The sequence below is a fragment of the Salmo salar genome, unplaced genomic scaffold (genome assembly GCF_905237065.1).
Source record: "Salmo salar unplaced genomic scaffold, Ssal_v3.1, whole genome shotgun sequence".
Classification (NCBI taxonomy): Eukaryota; Metazoa; Chordata; class Actinopteri; order Salmoniformes; family Salmonidae; genus Salmo; species Salmo salar.
Window position 1 is genome coordinate 45,001 of NW_025548089.1, and position 16,488 is coordinate 61,488.

At 50.9% G+C, this 16,488-nt stretch overlaps 1 protein-coding gene across 6 annotated transcripts in view; it reads right to left on the minus strand.

The window, feature by feature from the left end:
* LOC106592856 (TBC1 domain family member 30) overlaps positions 1-10,391 on the minus strand; it is a 30,247-nt gene extending 19,856 nt beyond the window's left edge. For 3 of the 6 annotated variants that reach the window (XM_045711902.1, XM_045711900.1, XM_045711901.1), the window contains exons 1-4: positions 9,838-10,391; positions 4,988-5,152; positions 603-664; positions 301-366 (exon numbers count right to left, since the gene is read on the minus strand). In XM_045711902.1, coding sequence (XP_045567858.1) covers positions 301-366; positions 603-664; positions 4,988-5,152; positions 9,838-10,372 — 828 coding nt within the window. In that variant the 5' untranslated portion in view covers positions 10,373-10,391. Of the gene's footprint in view, positions 1-300; positions 367-602; positions 665-1,397; positions 1,973-2,027; positions 2,122-2,167; positions 2,224-2,495; positions 3,089-4,987; positions 5,153-9,837 lie in introns of those variants that run through there. The other 3 variants (XM_045711906.1, XM_045711904.1, XM_045711903.1) reach the window with 3 other exon arrangements.
* Between the last annotated feature and the right edge of the window lie 6,097 nt (positions 10,392-16,488).

Below are 16,488 nucleotides of genomic sequence, written 5' to 3' on the forward strand. Positions count from 1 at the left end.
GCCCCATGCTGTGGCCGGCCAGTCATTACAAACACCAATCAACTGGGGCCGCTGGCCGGCCAGTCACTACAAACACCAATCAACTGGGGCCGCCGGCCGGCCAGTCACTACAAACACCAATCAACTGGGGCCGCTGGCCGGCCAGTCACTACAAACACCAATCAACTGGGGCCGCTGGCCGGCCAGTCACTACAAACACCAATCAACTGGGGCCGCCGGCCGGCCAGTCACTATAAACACCGCTGGAGAGATGGGAAGTAGCATCACATCTGTTACATCAGTAGCTCTACTATGACCTACCCTCTTCCTCCACTCTTTAGGGATGCCTGTAGGAAGTCTGACCACAGCCTTCAGAGCATCATACCACTGGGGAGAGAGAGAGAGAACACACAGATCAGATTCACTAAAATCAGATTCCCACACAGATCAGATTCCCACACAGATCAGATTCCAACACAGATCAGATTCCCACACAGATCAGACTCCCACACAGATCAGACTCCAACACAGATCAGACTCCAACACAGATCAGACATGACATAAATATGATATACACACAGTCACCTGAAACTGGGCTAAAGATGTGACGGGACCATACTGACCTGTTGGAAGCCGTTCTTGCCCAGAGAAGGTTCGATGGTGAACTTTAACCTGGTGTCCACTCCTACAGAGAAGATGTACAGACTGAAAAACTCCACTGTAGCAGAACTGTCAGTCACCACTCAACACACACACACACTACATAGAAAGCTCTCTATAACAAGGCTTAGTGACTAATCAGGTACGTAATATCATCAGTCTAAGTTTAAGTACAGTGACGTGCAGGGAGGGAAATAAGCCTATCCATAACTAATGACGTCGCTGCTCTCCGTGTGCACCTGGGATAAACAAAATCACATTTATCATAGTACTGAAACATGGCGATATGGAAATATATTAGTGACAATTACTTTTCATTGTTCCAATGATTTAGTCTTAATCTATTTTTCACCTCCACCGAAAAGCTGTCAGGTGCTAGGCTCTCTGGGGCTAATCATTACGCAAATACTGTGGCAAAACGTTTCTTAAAACGGGAGCAAACGGTACTAAACAGGGTGGCATCTACCCAAATTTGTCCAATAAAAAAAAACTATTGTTTTTCTCTGTTTTGCTTCCTAAACGGTAAACGTTTCCATAACAAATACGCCCCAGGTTGTGTTTTATTAGGATGTTGCTGTCCGTTACGGTGGTGAAATGAAACAAACGGGAAAGAGAAGGATTCAGACTGAACCCGTTCCTCCAGCCTTAACCTGTCCGGCGGCCAGCCAACGACCACAGAGCCGCCATTTACCCCGCTCTGCACGGCTTCATGTTACAGCTCACGCCGGTCTCGCTAACTCTCCCCCACCTACACTAACCTTCTATACCGGTCTGAGCGCTGTCTGTCTCCGCCATGTTGACATCTGGTCAGGTCTTCTATAGCTGGCTAGCTGCTGACCTGGGTCTCTCCGAGCACTGTCTGGGCTAGGCTACATGTAGCTAGGCTACATCAGCAGACGGGCTAGCTACAGATAGATATGACTAGACCTATGGGCTAGGCTACATGTAGCTAGGCTACATCAGCAGACGGGCTAGCTAGAGATGGATATGACTAGACCTATGGGCTAGGCTACATCACCAGACGGGCTAGCTACAGATATATATGACTAGACCTATGGGCTAGGCTACATGTAGCTAGGCTACATCACCAGAAAGGGCTAGCTAGAGATGGATATGACTAGACCTATGGGCTAGGCTACATGTAGCTAGGCTACATCACCAGACGGGCTAGCTACAGATGGATATGACTAGACCTATGGGCTAGGCTACATGTAGCTAGGCTACATCACCAGACGGGCTAGCTACAGATGGATATGACTAGACCTATGGGCTAGGCTACATGTAGCTAGGCTACATCACCAGACGGGCTAGCTACAGATGGATATGACTAGACCTATGGGCTAGGCTACATCACCAGACGGGCTAGCTACAGATAGATATGACTAGACCTATGGGCTAGGCTACATGTAGCTAGGCTACATCACCAGACGGGCTAGCTACAGATGGATATGACTAGACATATGGGCTAGGCTACATGTAGCTAGGCTACATCACCAGACGGGCTAGCTACAGATGGATATGACTAGACCTATGGGCTAGGCTACATGTAGCTAGGCTACATCTGACAGCAACATCCAATAGAAGACGACATGAAATGAAGGAATTCAACTAGTGGGCTTTAGTTCTATCATCCTATCTGCCCTAAAACCGAGTTAACGGGGAAATCACATGAATGAAACGCCTTGTAAAATATCACCATGATTTCAGAACCACAATGAATGAATGAACAGCCCCCCCCCCCCATCACAACGAGCAGTGACATGTTATTCTGTACAGACAGACCACAGAGCACAGAGAGTATCAATCAGGCCGGAGCTGAACGGGCTCCGGGAGGTGAACGGGATCCGGTCGGTCACCTGGCTCTAACGTGCAGAGCAGACGGGGTGCTCTACGGGAGATGCCGTTCCTTTTCTTCAGCACGTTACTGATGATGTTACCGACACCGCTCGAACCCTGCCGCGACACACACGGTCCAGACCGAGCCCTCCGACCCGCGTTAAACCGGGCCTGCTTCATTTCCCCAATCAAACCCGACACACGCACCGTGTAGACTACAAGTTATTATCCGTAGACTACATTCATGTTTTTTTATTTTTCCCTTTTGTGCTGCTGCTTCAATATATAAAAAAATAAATAAAAATGTCCGTTATTCCCTCCGTCCCACGTGAATCCCGTCGTCTAGCTGCTCCACAACAGCCCGGTGTCTTCCAGGGAGGGAGATTGATCTTTCCGTCTCCGGTCCAACACAACAACTGTCAACAGTCTCCAGCCTACAGGAACATGGCCTTGATGTTTGTTCCATCCAGGAGGAATTCGCACGCAATTATGCCTTTAAAATAAAAAAGAGTTGCTAGAATATATATAGATCTGTCTTAAATCGATAATCAGATATCAGTTCTCCCTCTAACCGAGGAGATGCGGCTCTGCAGCGGTCTCAGGGGCAGCTGCCCCGGTATACACCCTTACCCAGCGCCGCAGGGAGGGGAGGGGAGGGAGGGATGCGGTATGATGGAGGGAGGAGAGGAAAGCCGTGATGAAGTAAATGTAAAAGGGAGGGGTAGAGAGGGGAAGATCGGTAGGGCAACAACCCCCAAAAAGAGAGCCGTAGTGAATGGAAAGACAGCCATCTCTGCTACATCACTAGCTAACAAGGAATGTATGAGTCTCAGCCAATAGGGTGGGAGCACGACACTACACGGGGAATAGGGTGGGAGCGCGACACGACACGGGGAATAGGGTGGGAGCACGACACTACACGGGGAATAGGGAGGGAGCGCGACACGGGGAATAGGGTGGGAGCACGACACGGGGAATAGGGTGGGAGCACGACACTACACGGGGAATAGGGTGGGAGCGCGACACGGGGAATAGGGTGGGAGCACGACACGGGGAATAGGGTGGGAGCACGACACTACACGGGGAATAGGGTGGGAGCGCGACACTACACGGGGAATAGGGTGGGAGCGCGACACTACACGGGGAATAGGGTGGGAGCGCGACACTACACGGGGAATAGGGTGGGAGCGCGACACTACACGGGGAATAGGGAGCGCGACACGGGGAGTAGGGAGGGCGACACGGGGAATAGGGTGGGAGCACGACACGGGGAATAGGGAGGGAGCACGACACGACACGGGGAATAGGGTGGGAGCGCGACACGGGGAGTAGGGTGGGAGCGCGACACGGGGAATAGGGAGCGCGACACGGGGAATAGGGTGGGAGCACGACACGGGGAATAGGGAGCCGCGACACGGGGAATAGGGAGCGCGACACGGGGAATAGGGAGGGAGCGCGACACGGGAATAGGGAGGGAGCGCGACACGGGGAATAGGGAGGGAGCGCGACACGGGGAATAGGGAGGGAGCGCGACACGGGGAATAGGGAGGGAGCGACACTACACGGGAATAGGGTGGGAGCGACGCTACACGGGGAATAGGGTGGGAGCACGACACTACACGGGGAATATGGGAGCGCGACACGGGGAATAGGGTGGGAGCGCGACACGGGAATAGGGAGCGCGACACGGGGAATAGGGAGCGCGACACGGGGAATAGGGAGCGCGACACGGGGAATAGGGAGCGCGACACGGGAATAGGGAGGGAGCGCGACACGGGGAATAGGGAGGGAGCGCGACACGGGGAATAGGGAGGGAGCGCGACACGGGGAATAGGGAGGGAGCGCGACACGGGAATAGGGAGGGAGCGCGACACGGGGAATAGGGAGGGAGCACGACACTACACGGGAATAGGGTGGGAGCGCGACACGGGGAATAGGGTGGGAGCGCGACACGGGGAATAGGGAGGGCGACACGGGGAATAGGGAGGGAGCACGACACTACACGGGGAATAGGGAGCGCGACTACACGGGGAATAGGGAGCGCGACTACACGGGGGAATAGGGAGCGCGACTACACGGGGAATAGGGAGCGCGACTACAGAGGGAATAGGGAGCGCGACTACACGGGGAATAGGGAGCGCGACTACACGGGGAATAGGGAGCACTACATAGGGAATAGGGAGCACTACATAGGGAATAGGGAGCACTACATAGGGAATAGGGGAGCACTACATAGGGAATAGGGAGCACTACATAGGGAATAGGGAGCACTACATAGGGAATAGGGAGCACTACATAGGGAATAGGGAGCACTACATAGGGAATAGGGAGCACTACATAGGGAATAGGGAGCACTACATAGGGAATAGGGAGCACTACATAGGGAATAGGGAGCACTACATAGGGAATAGGGAGCACTACATAGGGAATAGGGAGCACTACATAGGGAATAGGGAGCACTACATAGGGAATAGGGAGCACTACATAGGGAATAGGGAGCACTACTCCTTACTTCTCTTCTGGGACACGGCCTGAAGACAGGCGGTGATGATGTCATAGTTCTTCTGGAGCTTGTGAGCGAGGCGATCTCTCCGCTTCAGCTGGCGTAGCAGCTTGGCTGACTGGAGACCCGTCCTGTAGAGAACCTCCTCTACGATACAGCTCAACTCTCCTGGTGCTGGGAACACAATATAGATATATAGATATATAGAGCAGCTTGGCTGACTGGAGACCCGTCCTGTAGAGAACCTCCTCTACGATACAGCTCAACTCTCCTGGTGCTGGGAACACAATATAGATATATAGATATATAGAGCAGCTTGGCTGACTGGAGACCCGTCCTGTAGAGAACCTCCTCTACGATACAGCTCAACTCTCCTGGTGCTGGGAACACAATATAGATATATAGATATATAGAGCAGCTTGGCAGCAGCTACTCTTCCTGGGGTTTATTATGGATCCCCATTAGTTCCTGCCAAGGCAGCAGCTACTCTTCCTGGGGTTTATTATGGATCCCCATTAGTTCCTGCCAAGGCAGCAGCTACTCTTCCTGGGGTTTATTATGGATCCCCATTAGTTCCTGTCAAGGCAGCAGCTACTCTTCCTGGGGTTTATTATGGATCCCCATTAGTTCCTGCCAAGACATCAGCTACTCTTCCTGGGGTTTATTATGGATCCCCATTAGTTCCTGCCAAGGCAGCAGCTACTCTTCCTGGGGTTTATTATGGATCCCCATTAGTTCCTGCCAAGGCAGCAGCTACTCTTCCTGGGGTTTATTATGGATCCCCATTAGTTCCTGTCAAGGCAGCAGCTACTCTTCCTGGGGTTTATTATGGATCCCCATTAGTTCCTGCCAAGGCAGCAGCTACTCTTCCTGGGGTTTATTATGGATCCCCATTAGTTCCTGTCAAGGCAGCAGCTACTCTTCCTGGGGCCAGCAAAAATAAGGCAGTAATATACACATTATAATACAATTTTTAAACATTAAAAATGCATTTTATAAACAGACTTCACAATACATGAAGTGTGAGGGAGTGAGTGACAGACAGTAGTAGATTTAATGTGATCTGATGATTTCAGAGTAATATTGGCCTGTAGTAGATTCAATGTGATCTGATGATTTCAGAGTAATATTGGCCTGTATCCACGTTTCCATCCACAGTTCCTATGCCAGTAAAGTAATAACATATAAAAAAAAAAAAATTAACATTTTTTTCAGTACAATTTTATAATAATGGTTACAGATCATTTGTGCATTTTACATGGGATCTTTTGTGTCCGTAAAATGAATTATGTGAGAAATGGCCGAGGAAACGCCTATATACACAAATACTAAATATATTTATACACAAATGTTTATTTTGTATTTTTATTTCACCTTTATTTAACCTGGTAGGCTAGTAGAGAACAAGTCCTTTATTTAACCAGGTAGACTAGTTGAGAACAAGTCCTTTATTTAACCAGGTAGGCTAGTTGAGAACAAGTCCTTTATTTAACCAGGTAGGCCAGTTGGGGAAAAGGCCCTTTTTTTAACCGGGGGGGTAGGCTAGTAGAGAACAAGTCCTTTATTTAACCAGGTAGGCTAGTTGAGAACAAGTTCTCATTTACAACTGCGACCTGGCCAAGATAAAACTCAGAAAACATTTGAGAGTCAAACCATGATGAGGTGTGCAGTCCTCCCACTACGACGTGATGATCAACTGCTCAGGGTGGTGAAAGAGCTGTGAGTTCAATGCTGCTTTTCAATAGAGAGTCTAGTGACATGATGATCAACTGCCGTCTGACAAATACAATATTATCGCTGTTATCCAAAATAATCCCATCATGTAGGCTGAACCCCCCCCACTGTATCCTAGAGCTGGACTCCCCCCCCCACTGTATCCTAGAGCTGGACCCCCCCCACTGTATCCTAGAGCTGGACCCCCCCCACTGTATCCTAGAGCTGGACCCCCCCACTGTATCCTAGAGCTGGACCCCCCCACTGTATCCTAGAGCTGGACTCTCCCCCACTGTATCCTAGAGCTGGACCCCCCCACTGTATCCTAGAGCTGGACCCCCCCCACTGTATCCTAGAGCTGGACTCCCCCCACTGTATCCTAGAGCTGGACCCCCCCCACTGTATCCTAGAGCTGGACTCCCCCCACTGTATCCTAGAGCTGGACCCCCCCACTGTATCCTAGAGCTGGACCCCCCCACTGTATCCTAGAGCTGGACCCCCCCCCACTGTATCCTAGAGCTGGACCCCCCCCACTGTATCCTAGAGCTGGACTCCCCCCCACTGTATCCTAGAGCTGGACTCCCCCCCACTGTATCCTAGAGCTGGACAACCCCCCACTGTATCCTAGAGCTGGACTCCCCCCACTGTATCCTAGAGCTGGACTCCCCCCCACTGTATCCTAGAGCTGGACTCACCCCCACTGTATCCTAGAGCTGGACTCACCCCCACTGTATCCTAGAGCTGGACTCCCCCCCACTGTATCCTAGAGCTGGACTCCCCCACTGTATCCTAGAGCTGGACCCCCCCACCCCACTGTATCCTAGAGCTGGACCCCAACCCCCACTGTATCCTAGAGCTGGACTCCCCCCCACTGTATCCTAGAGCTGGACCCCCCCCACTGTATCCTAGAGCTGGACTCCCCCCCACTGTATCCTAGAGCTGGACTCCCCCCCACTGTATCCTAGAGCTGGACTCCCCCACTGTATCCTAGAGCTGGACTCCCCCCACTGTATCCTAGAGCTGGACCCCCCCCACTGTATCCTAGAGCTGGACTCCCCCCACTGTATCCTAGGGCTGGACTCCCCCACTGTATCCTAGAGCTGGACCCCCCCACTGTATCCTAGAGCTGGACCTCCCCCACTGTATCCTAGAGCTGGACTCCCCCACTGTATCCTAGAGCTGGACCCCCCACTGTATCCTAGAGCTGGACTCCCCCCCCACTGTATCCTAGAGCTGGACCCCCCCACTGTATCCTAGAGCTGGACTCCCCCCCCCACTGTATCCTAGAGCTGGACCCCCCCCCACTGTATCCTAGAGCTGGACCCCCCCCACTGTATCCTAGAGCTGGACTCCCCCACTGTATCCTAGAGCTGGACTACCCCCACTGTATCCTAGAGCTGGACCCCCCCCCCCACTGTATCCTAGAGCTGGACTCCCCCCCACTGTATCCTAGAGCTGGACCCCCCCCCACTGTATCCTAGAGCTGGACTCCCCCCCCCACTGTATCCTAGAGCTGGACCCCCCCACTGTATCCTAGAGCTGGACCCCCCCCACTGTATCCTAGAGCTGGACTCCCCCCCACTGTATCCTAGAGCTGGACCTCCCCCCCCCACTGTATCCTAGAGCTGGACTCCCCCCCCACTGTATCCTAGAGCTGGACTCCCCCCCCACTGTATCCTAGAGCTGGACTACCCCCCACTGTATCCTAGAGCTGGACTACCCCCCCACTGTATCCTAGAGCTGGACTCACCCCCACTGTATCCTAGAGCTGGACTCACCCCCCCCACTGTATCCTAGAGCTGGACCCCCCACCCCACTGTATCCTAGAGCTGGACCCCAACCCCCACTGTATCCTAGAGCTGGACCCCCCCACTGTATCCTAGAGCTGGACTCCCCCCCCACTGTATCCTAGAGCTGGACTCCCCCCCACTGTATCCTAGAGCTGGACCCCCCCACTGTATCCTAGAGCTGGACTCCCCCACTGTATCCTAGGGCTGGACCCCCCCCCCACTGTATCCTAGAGCTGGACCCCCCCACTGTATCCTAGAGCTGGACCCCCCCCCACTGTATCCTAGAGCTGGACCCCCCCCACTGTATCCTAGAGCTGGACTCCCCCCCACTGTATCCTAGAGCTGGACCCCCCCACTGTATCCTAGAGCTGGACTCCCCCCCCACTGTATCCTAGAGCTGGACTCCCCCCACTGTATCCTAGAGCTGGACTACCCCCCCACTGTATCCTAGAGCTGGACTACCCCCCCCACTGTATCCTAGAGCTGGACTACCCCACTGTATCCTAGAGCTGGACTACCCCCCACTGTATCCTAGAGCTGGACCCCAACCCCCACTGTATCCTAGAGCTGGACTCCCCCCACTGTATCCTAGAGCTGGACCCCCCCCCCCACTGTATCCTAGAGCTGGACCCCCAACCCCCACTGTATCCTAGAGCTGGACTCCCCCCCACTGTATCCTAGAGCTGGACTCCCCCCCACTGTATCCTAGAGCTGGACCCCCCCCACTGTATCCTAGAGCTGGACCCCCCCACTGTATCCTAGAGCTGGACCCCCCCACTGTATCCTAGAGCTGGACTCCCCCCCCCCCCCACTGTATCCTAGAGCTGGACTCCCCCCACTGTATCCTAGAGCTGGACTCCCCCCCACTGTATCCTAGAGCTGGACCTCCCCCACTGTATCCTAGAGCTGGACCCCCCCCCCACTGTATCCTAGAGCTGGACCCTCCCCCACTGTATCCTAGAGCTGGACCTCCCCCACTGTATCCTAGAGCTGGACCCCCCCCACTGTATCCTAGAGCTGGACCCCCCCCACTGTATCCTAGAGCTGGACCTCCCCCACTGTATCCTAGAGCTGGACCCCCCCACTGTATCCTAGAGCTGGACTACCCCCCACTGTATCCTAGAGCTGGTGGCTAGAGCGCATGTGCCATGACCAGAGTTGCCACATTTGCTATTTAATGGAACAGTTTTTGTACAAAACAATCTGTCGTTCTGCCCCTGAACAAGACAGTTAACCCGCTGTTCCCCCGTAGGCCGTCGTTGTAAATAAGAATGTGTTCTTAAATGACTTGCCTCGTTAAATAAAAGGTAACACATACACACATATATATATATATTTAATACAAATTGAACTGACCTTTCTGAGACAGGTAGCTGACCTGATGTCTCCTGGTGTGTTTCTCCTGTAGTTCCTGGAGGAAACTGGACCCAGTATTACTACGGCAGAACAGCTCCGAACTGGACGCCTCGGTACTACTATCCGGGCTGTCGACACTGATCCGGGCGCTACTGTAGGTGTCATACAACTCCACCAACAGACAGTCCACTATGGAGGAACGAGGAACTCGGTGATCCCGACCCTGAAGCTCTCCAAGGATCACACGATCACCGGATTCACACCCCGGGCCGTTCTGGGGATACAGACTCGGGGATGGTGTGGTGTCGTTATTGAAGCAGTCTCTCGGTCTCTTTGAGACATAGTCTGTGTTGTTTTGGTCTGAAGACGGACGAGAACTAGATCCAGTCCACTGTTGAAACTCCGAGAAACCGTGTAAGAGTGACGCGCCTGTACCGGAGTTGATGAATAGTCCGCTCTCCACCTCCGAACAGACGTCGCCGTTACATATGTCTATTTCTAAAAGTTCCGCCACGTTTTCCGCCCGGGACGACATTACAACACGAATAGTCCCCCTCCCCGTTCGTTACTGTTATTAATTCTGGCGCTTCGTCAAGTTGCCGTCTCTCTCCAAACACATGACCGTTTGAATGGGAAACAGGTGCAACTCGTTTTGTTAAATTGAACACAGATCTATGAAGAGGAAGTTGAGTTCCGGGTCGCATTCCATTCCACTACTCAGGAGTTTCTGTTCGGGAGTTACTCGTTTCCTTCCTGAAACTTCTCAATCTGTCGCACGTTTCCGGAAGTCCAGCCCACTGGAAACTTATTCTGTCCCTGTTATTCCGATATCCTTGGGACGTCCCGCCCCTCCTCACCTCCCATTGAATTTGTCATTTTAAATGGTTAGGTAAAGGTTAAGGGACCCCCTTACACCCCCATTGAATGGCCCATTAATTTGTCATTTTAAATGGTTAGGTAAAGGTTAAGGTTAGGGACCCCCCCATTGAATTTGTCATTTTAAATGGTTAGGTAAAGGTTAAGGTTAGGGACCATTGAATATTTTAAATGGTAGGTAAAGGTTAAGGTTAGGGACCCCTCCTCACCTCCCATTGAATTTGTCATTTTAAATGGTAGGTAAAGGGACTTAAATCGCTCTGGAGAAGTAAATGTAAAATGTAACTGACCTGTCGTCTCTGCTGAGACAATGTAGAATTACAGCGCAGCAAATAAACCGTTTATTAATGAGGATTTAGAGGATTCATAAAAGCCTAGTCCTCATGATTTAGAATCGAGTAATAAACACGGCATTTATTAAAACAATATCAATCTGCTTTCTTTACTCTTCTGTAGCCCCCCCTGAGACAACTGTTGTAGATTTGTTTGTTGGTAAGACTTCTGTAGTGTGTGACCTGTTTTCTCTGTCTGTTTACAGTCGTCTGTTGTATTTTAGTCGGTGGTGGGATAAATGATTCCGTTAGTTTTGTCTTGTCTTGTCTTGTCTTGAACATCTTCTGTTATAATCTCCACCCGGCACAGCCAGAAGAGGACTGGACACCCCTCATAGCCTGGTTCCTCTCTACCCGGCACAGCCAGAAGAGGACTGGACACCCCTCATAGCCTGGTTCCTCTCTACCCGGCACAGCCAGAAGAGGACTGGCCACCCCTCATAGCCTGGTTCCTCTCTAGGTTTCATCACCGGCACAGCCAGAAGAGGACTGGCCACCCCTCATAGCCTGGTTCCTCTCCACCCGGCACAGCCAGAAGAGGACTGGCCACTCCCTCATAGCCTGGTTCCTCTCTACCCGGCACAGCCAGAAGAGGACTGGCCACCCCTCATAGCCTGGTTCCTCTCCACCCGGCACAGCCAGAAGAGGACTGGACACCCCTCATAGCCTGGTTCCTCTCTACCCAGTACAGCCAGAAGAGGACTGGCCACCCCTCATAGCCTGGTTCCTCTCCACCCGGCACAGCCAGAAGAGGACTGGACACTCCCTCATAGCCTGGTTCCTCGGTCTACCCGGCACAGCCAGAAGAGGACTGGACACCCCTCATAGCCTGGTTCCTCTCTACCCGGCACAGCCAGAAGAGGACTGGCCACCCCTCATAGCCTGGTTCCTCTCTACCCGGCACAGCCAGAAGAGGACTGGCCACCCCTCATAGCCTGGTTCCTCTCTACCCGGCACAGCCAGAAGAGGACTGGCCACCCCTCATAGCCTGGTTCCTCTCTACCCGGCACAGCCAGAAGAGGACTGGACACCCCTCATAGCCTGGTTCCTCTCTACCCAGTACAGCCAGAAGAGGACTGGCCACCCCCTCATAGCCTGGTTCCTCTCTACCCGGCACAGCCAGAAGAGGACTGGCCACCCCTCATAGCCTGGTTCCTCTCAGGTTTCTAATCTCCACCCAGCACAGCCAGAAGAGGACTGGCCACCCCTCATAGCCTGGTTCCTCTCCACCCGGCACAGCCAGAAGAGGACTGGCCACCCCTCATAGCCTGGTTCCTCTCTAGGTTTCTAATCTCCACCCAGCACAGCCAGAAGAGGACTGGCCACCCCTCATAGCCTGGTTCCTCTCCACCCGGCACAGCCAGAAGAGGACTGGACACCCCTCATAGCCTGGTTCCTCTCTACCCGGCACAGCCAGAAGAGGACTGGCCACTCCCTCATAGCCTGGTTCCTCTCTACCCGGCACAGCCAGAAGAGGACTGGCCACTCCCTCATAGCCTGGTTCCTCTCTACCCGGCACAGCCAGAAGAGGACTGGCCACTCCCTCATAGCCTGTTTCCTCTCTAGGTTTCTAATCTCCACCCGGCACAGCCAGAAGAGGACTGGCCACCCCTCATAGACTGGTTCCTCTCTACCCGGCACAGCCAGAAGAGGACTGGCCACCCCTCATAGCCTGGTTCCTCTCTACCCGGCACAGCCAGAAGAGGACTGGCCACCCCTCATAGCCTGGTTCCTCTCTACCCGGCACAGCCAGAAGAGGACTGGCCACCCCTCATAGCCTGGTTCCTCTCTACCCGGCACAGCCAGAAGAGGACTGGCCACCCCTCATAGCCTGGTTCCTCTCTAGGTTTCTTCCTAGGTTTTTGCCCTTTCTAGGGAGTTTTTCCTAGGGAGTTTTTCCTAGCCACCGTGCTTCTACACCTGCATTGCTTGCTGTTTGGGGGAGTTTTAGGCTGGGTTTCTGTACAGCACTTTGAGATATCAGCTGATGTAAGAAGGGCTATATAAATACATTTGATTTGATTTGTATATTTCCATTACTGTAGCTATGTTTTCATCCAAATGGAGATAGATGTTCATGTAAATATTCAAAATTCTGGATTATGAAACTCTGCATTTTCCTCCCCACCGGTGCGGGTAGACTAGTCTACACGATGAGATTATTATGGATTATAGCGAGAATATTTTGTATTTGTCAATCGTCAGTGAAGCATTGATGATCATGTGAGCAGAATAAGACCCGGTAAATGTAAAAGGATCACCAAGCTCATCACCAGGCCCTTCCACCCCCCCCGGGCACCAGGCCCTTCCACCCCCCCCACCCCCCCTGGGCACCAGGCCCTTCCACCCCCACCCCCGGGCACCAGGCCCTTCCACCCCCCACCCCCGGGCACCAGGCCCTTCCATCTCCCCCCGGGCACCAGGCCCTTCCACCCCCCCACCCCCTGGGCACCAGGCCCTTCCACCCCCGGGCACCAGGCCCTTACACCCCCCCCCTGGGCAGTTCCTCATACCACCCGTTCCACCTGTAGCCTGGTAATCTGCACCGTTTCCGGAGTCGCGGTGGGACGTGATGTAGTGGCGGGAGACAACATGTCATCGCGTCGCTCCGACTTGACTTTCAAACAGTTATGATGGTTGTTAAATATCAAGATTTTAGCATAAAGGCGTTTCTCACATCATATATTATACCAACACAAAACCGATTCCGCCCGTGTTGAACGAACAAACGATCTGTCAGCGTGTATACAATTACACACCAAACTTTCTGTTTCCATCACAGCTGTCATGGTTTTAAAAATATTGAGCTATACAGTCCAGATAAAGTACATTTTATAGGAATACCTCAATGTAGGTTATAAAATAAACCCACTGTAACGCCCTGGCCATAGAGAGGGGATTTTGTTCTTTATTTTGGTTAGGCCAGGGTGTTACATTGGGTGGGCGTTCTATGTTCCTTTTCTATGTTCCTTTGTCTATGTTTTTGTATTTCTTTGTTTTGGGCCGTGTGTGTGGCTGGGGGATGGGGACGGATGGGGGGGACGGATGGGGGGGACGGATGGGGGGTGGGGACGGGACGGATGGGGGACGGGGACGGATGGGGGGACGGATGGGGACGGGACGGATGGGGGGGAGGACGGGACGGGACGGATGGGGGACGGGGACGGATGGGGGGTACAATATCACATTACACAAGGACCTTATGGAGCATAAACACATTTATCATTCTAACAGAGTATTTCCATTGTCTTAGAATATAGTTCCATTTATTTTTGTAAGGTAAGTAAATGTGATGTTTGTAAATTTACATTTGTGAATATGAAATTTGGCCAAAAGAATAAGGAAATGAATTACGTAAAATTGTTTGGACTTATTTCTACCGTAGGTAATAAGAATCCAAGCAGTACATCTCTCCATAATAGTAAATGTGTTTCATTATAAATCTACTGACGTCTTGCCAGGTTCCTTACATGAATACAATGCAACACTGTTTCTGGGTGGTCGTTACAAAAGGTACAATTTTATTATTTTTATATTGACATGTTGTTGTTTTTTTTAATATATTGACGTGTTTTTATTTTTAATTATTTTTATATTGACGTGTTTTTATTTTTATTTATTTTTATATTGACGTGTTCAATTGAACGTTTTCCTCATTTTGACGTCATACCCCAAGTCGTGCGGGCGCACATGGTATATCAGCTGACCGGGACTTCCGTTGTCAGGCAGCAAATTACCCATTTTCCTTCAAAATAATAGTCTCGCACTGAAGATTGTGAAAAATAATACAAATGGCCGAAATGTGTTAGATTTTATTAGGAAAGGTTACCAGACTTGGAATTTTGTTAAACAATTGAAAAAAAATGAAAATAGATAATAGCCTTAATAGCACAAATAATATTATAGCATTTACAATAGCATTACATAACAATAGCATTGACAGTATTAACAATAGCATTGGCAGTATTAACCATAGCATTTACCATATTAACAATAGCATTGGCAGTATTAACAATAGCATTGGCAGTATTAACCATAGCATTTACCATATTAACAATAGCATTGGCAGTATTAACCATAGCATTTACCATATTGACAATAACATTGGCAGTATTAACAATAGCATTGGCAGTATTAACAATAGCATTGACAGTATTAACAATAGCATTGGCAGTATTAACAATAGCATTGGCAGTATTAACAATAGCATTTACCATATTAACAATAGCATTGGCAGTATTATTCCCCTGGCTATCTGTAAATGATGTCTGAGTGTTGGAGTGTTGGAGCGTTCCCCTGGCTATCTGTAAATGATGTCTGAGTGTTGGAGTGTTCCCCTGGCTATCTGTAAATGATGTCTGAGTGTTGGAGTGTTCCCCTGGCTATCTGTAAATGATGTCTGAGTGTTGGAGTGTTCCCCTGGCTATCTGTAAATGATGTCTGAGTGTTGGAGTGTGCCCCTGGCTATCTGTAAATGATGTCTGAGTGTTGGAGTGTTCCCCTGGCTATCTGTAAATGATGTCTGAGTGTTGGAGTGTTCCCCAGTCTATCTGTAAATGATGTTGGAGTGTTCCCCTGGCTATCTGTAAAGATGTCTGAGTGTTGGAGTGTGTCCCTGGCTATCTGTAAATAATGTCTGAGTGTTGGAGTGTTCCCCTGGTTATCTGTAAAGATGTCTGAGTGTTGGAGTGTGTCCCTGGCTATCTGTAAATAATGTCTGAGTGTTGGAGTGTTCCCCTGGCTGTCTGTAAATGATGTCTGAGTGTTGGAGTGTTGGAGTGTTCCCCTGGTTATCTGTAAAGATGTCTGAGTGTTGGAGTGTTCCCCTGGCTATCTGTAATGATGTCTGAGTGTTGGAGTGTGTCCCTGGCTATCTGTAAATGATGTCTGAGTGTTGGAGTGTTCCCCTGGCTATCAGTAAATGATGTCTGAGTGTTGGAGTGTTCCCCTGGCTATCTGTAAATGATGTCTGAGTGTTGGAGTGTTCCCCTGGCTATCTGTAAATGATGTCTGAGTGTTGGAGTGTTCCCCTGGCTATTTGTAAATGATGTCTGAGTGTTGGAGTGTTCCCCTGGCTATCTGTAATGATGTCTGAGTGTTGGAGTGTTCCCCTGGCTATCTGTAAATGATGTCTGAGTGTTGGAGTGTTCCCCTGGCTATCTGTAAATGATGTCTGAGTGTTCCAGTTTTTGGCGGGAAATACCGGGTTAACCGGCGAGAAAAGTGATCTATTCTCAGGATGGAACATTTGTAAAATACTGGGAAAATATTAAACCGTAATGTAGACAGATATGATTGAAGCCTGGGCTATAATAGTTTACATAGTTAATTGTTGTTTAAAAACCCCAGAGACCTAGCCAGTTGAACAACTGAATACACTCAAACCCGAAAAGCGTCTTCCGCATTTAACCCAGCAACTTCCGCAAGTCACCTTGTCCTAGAG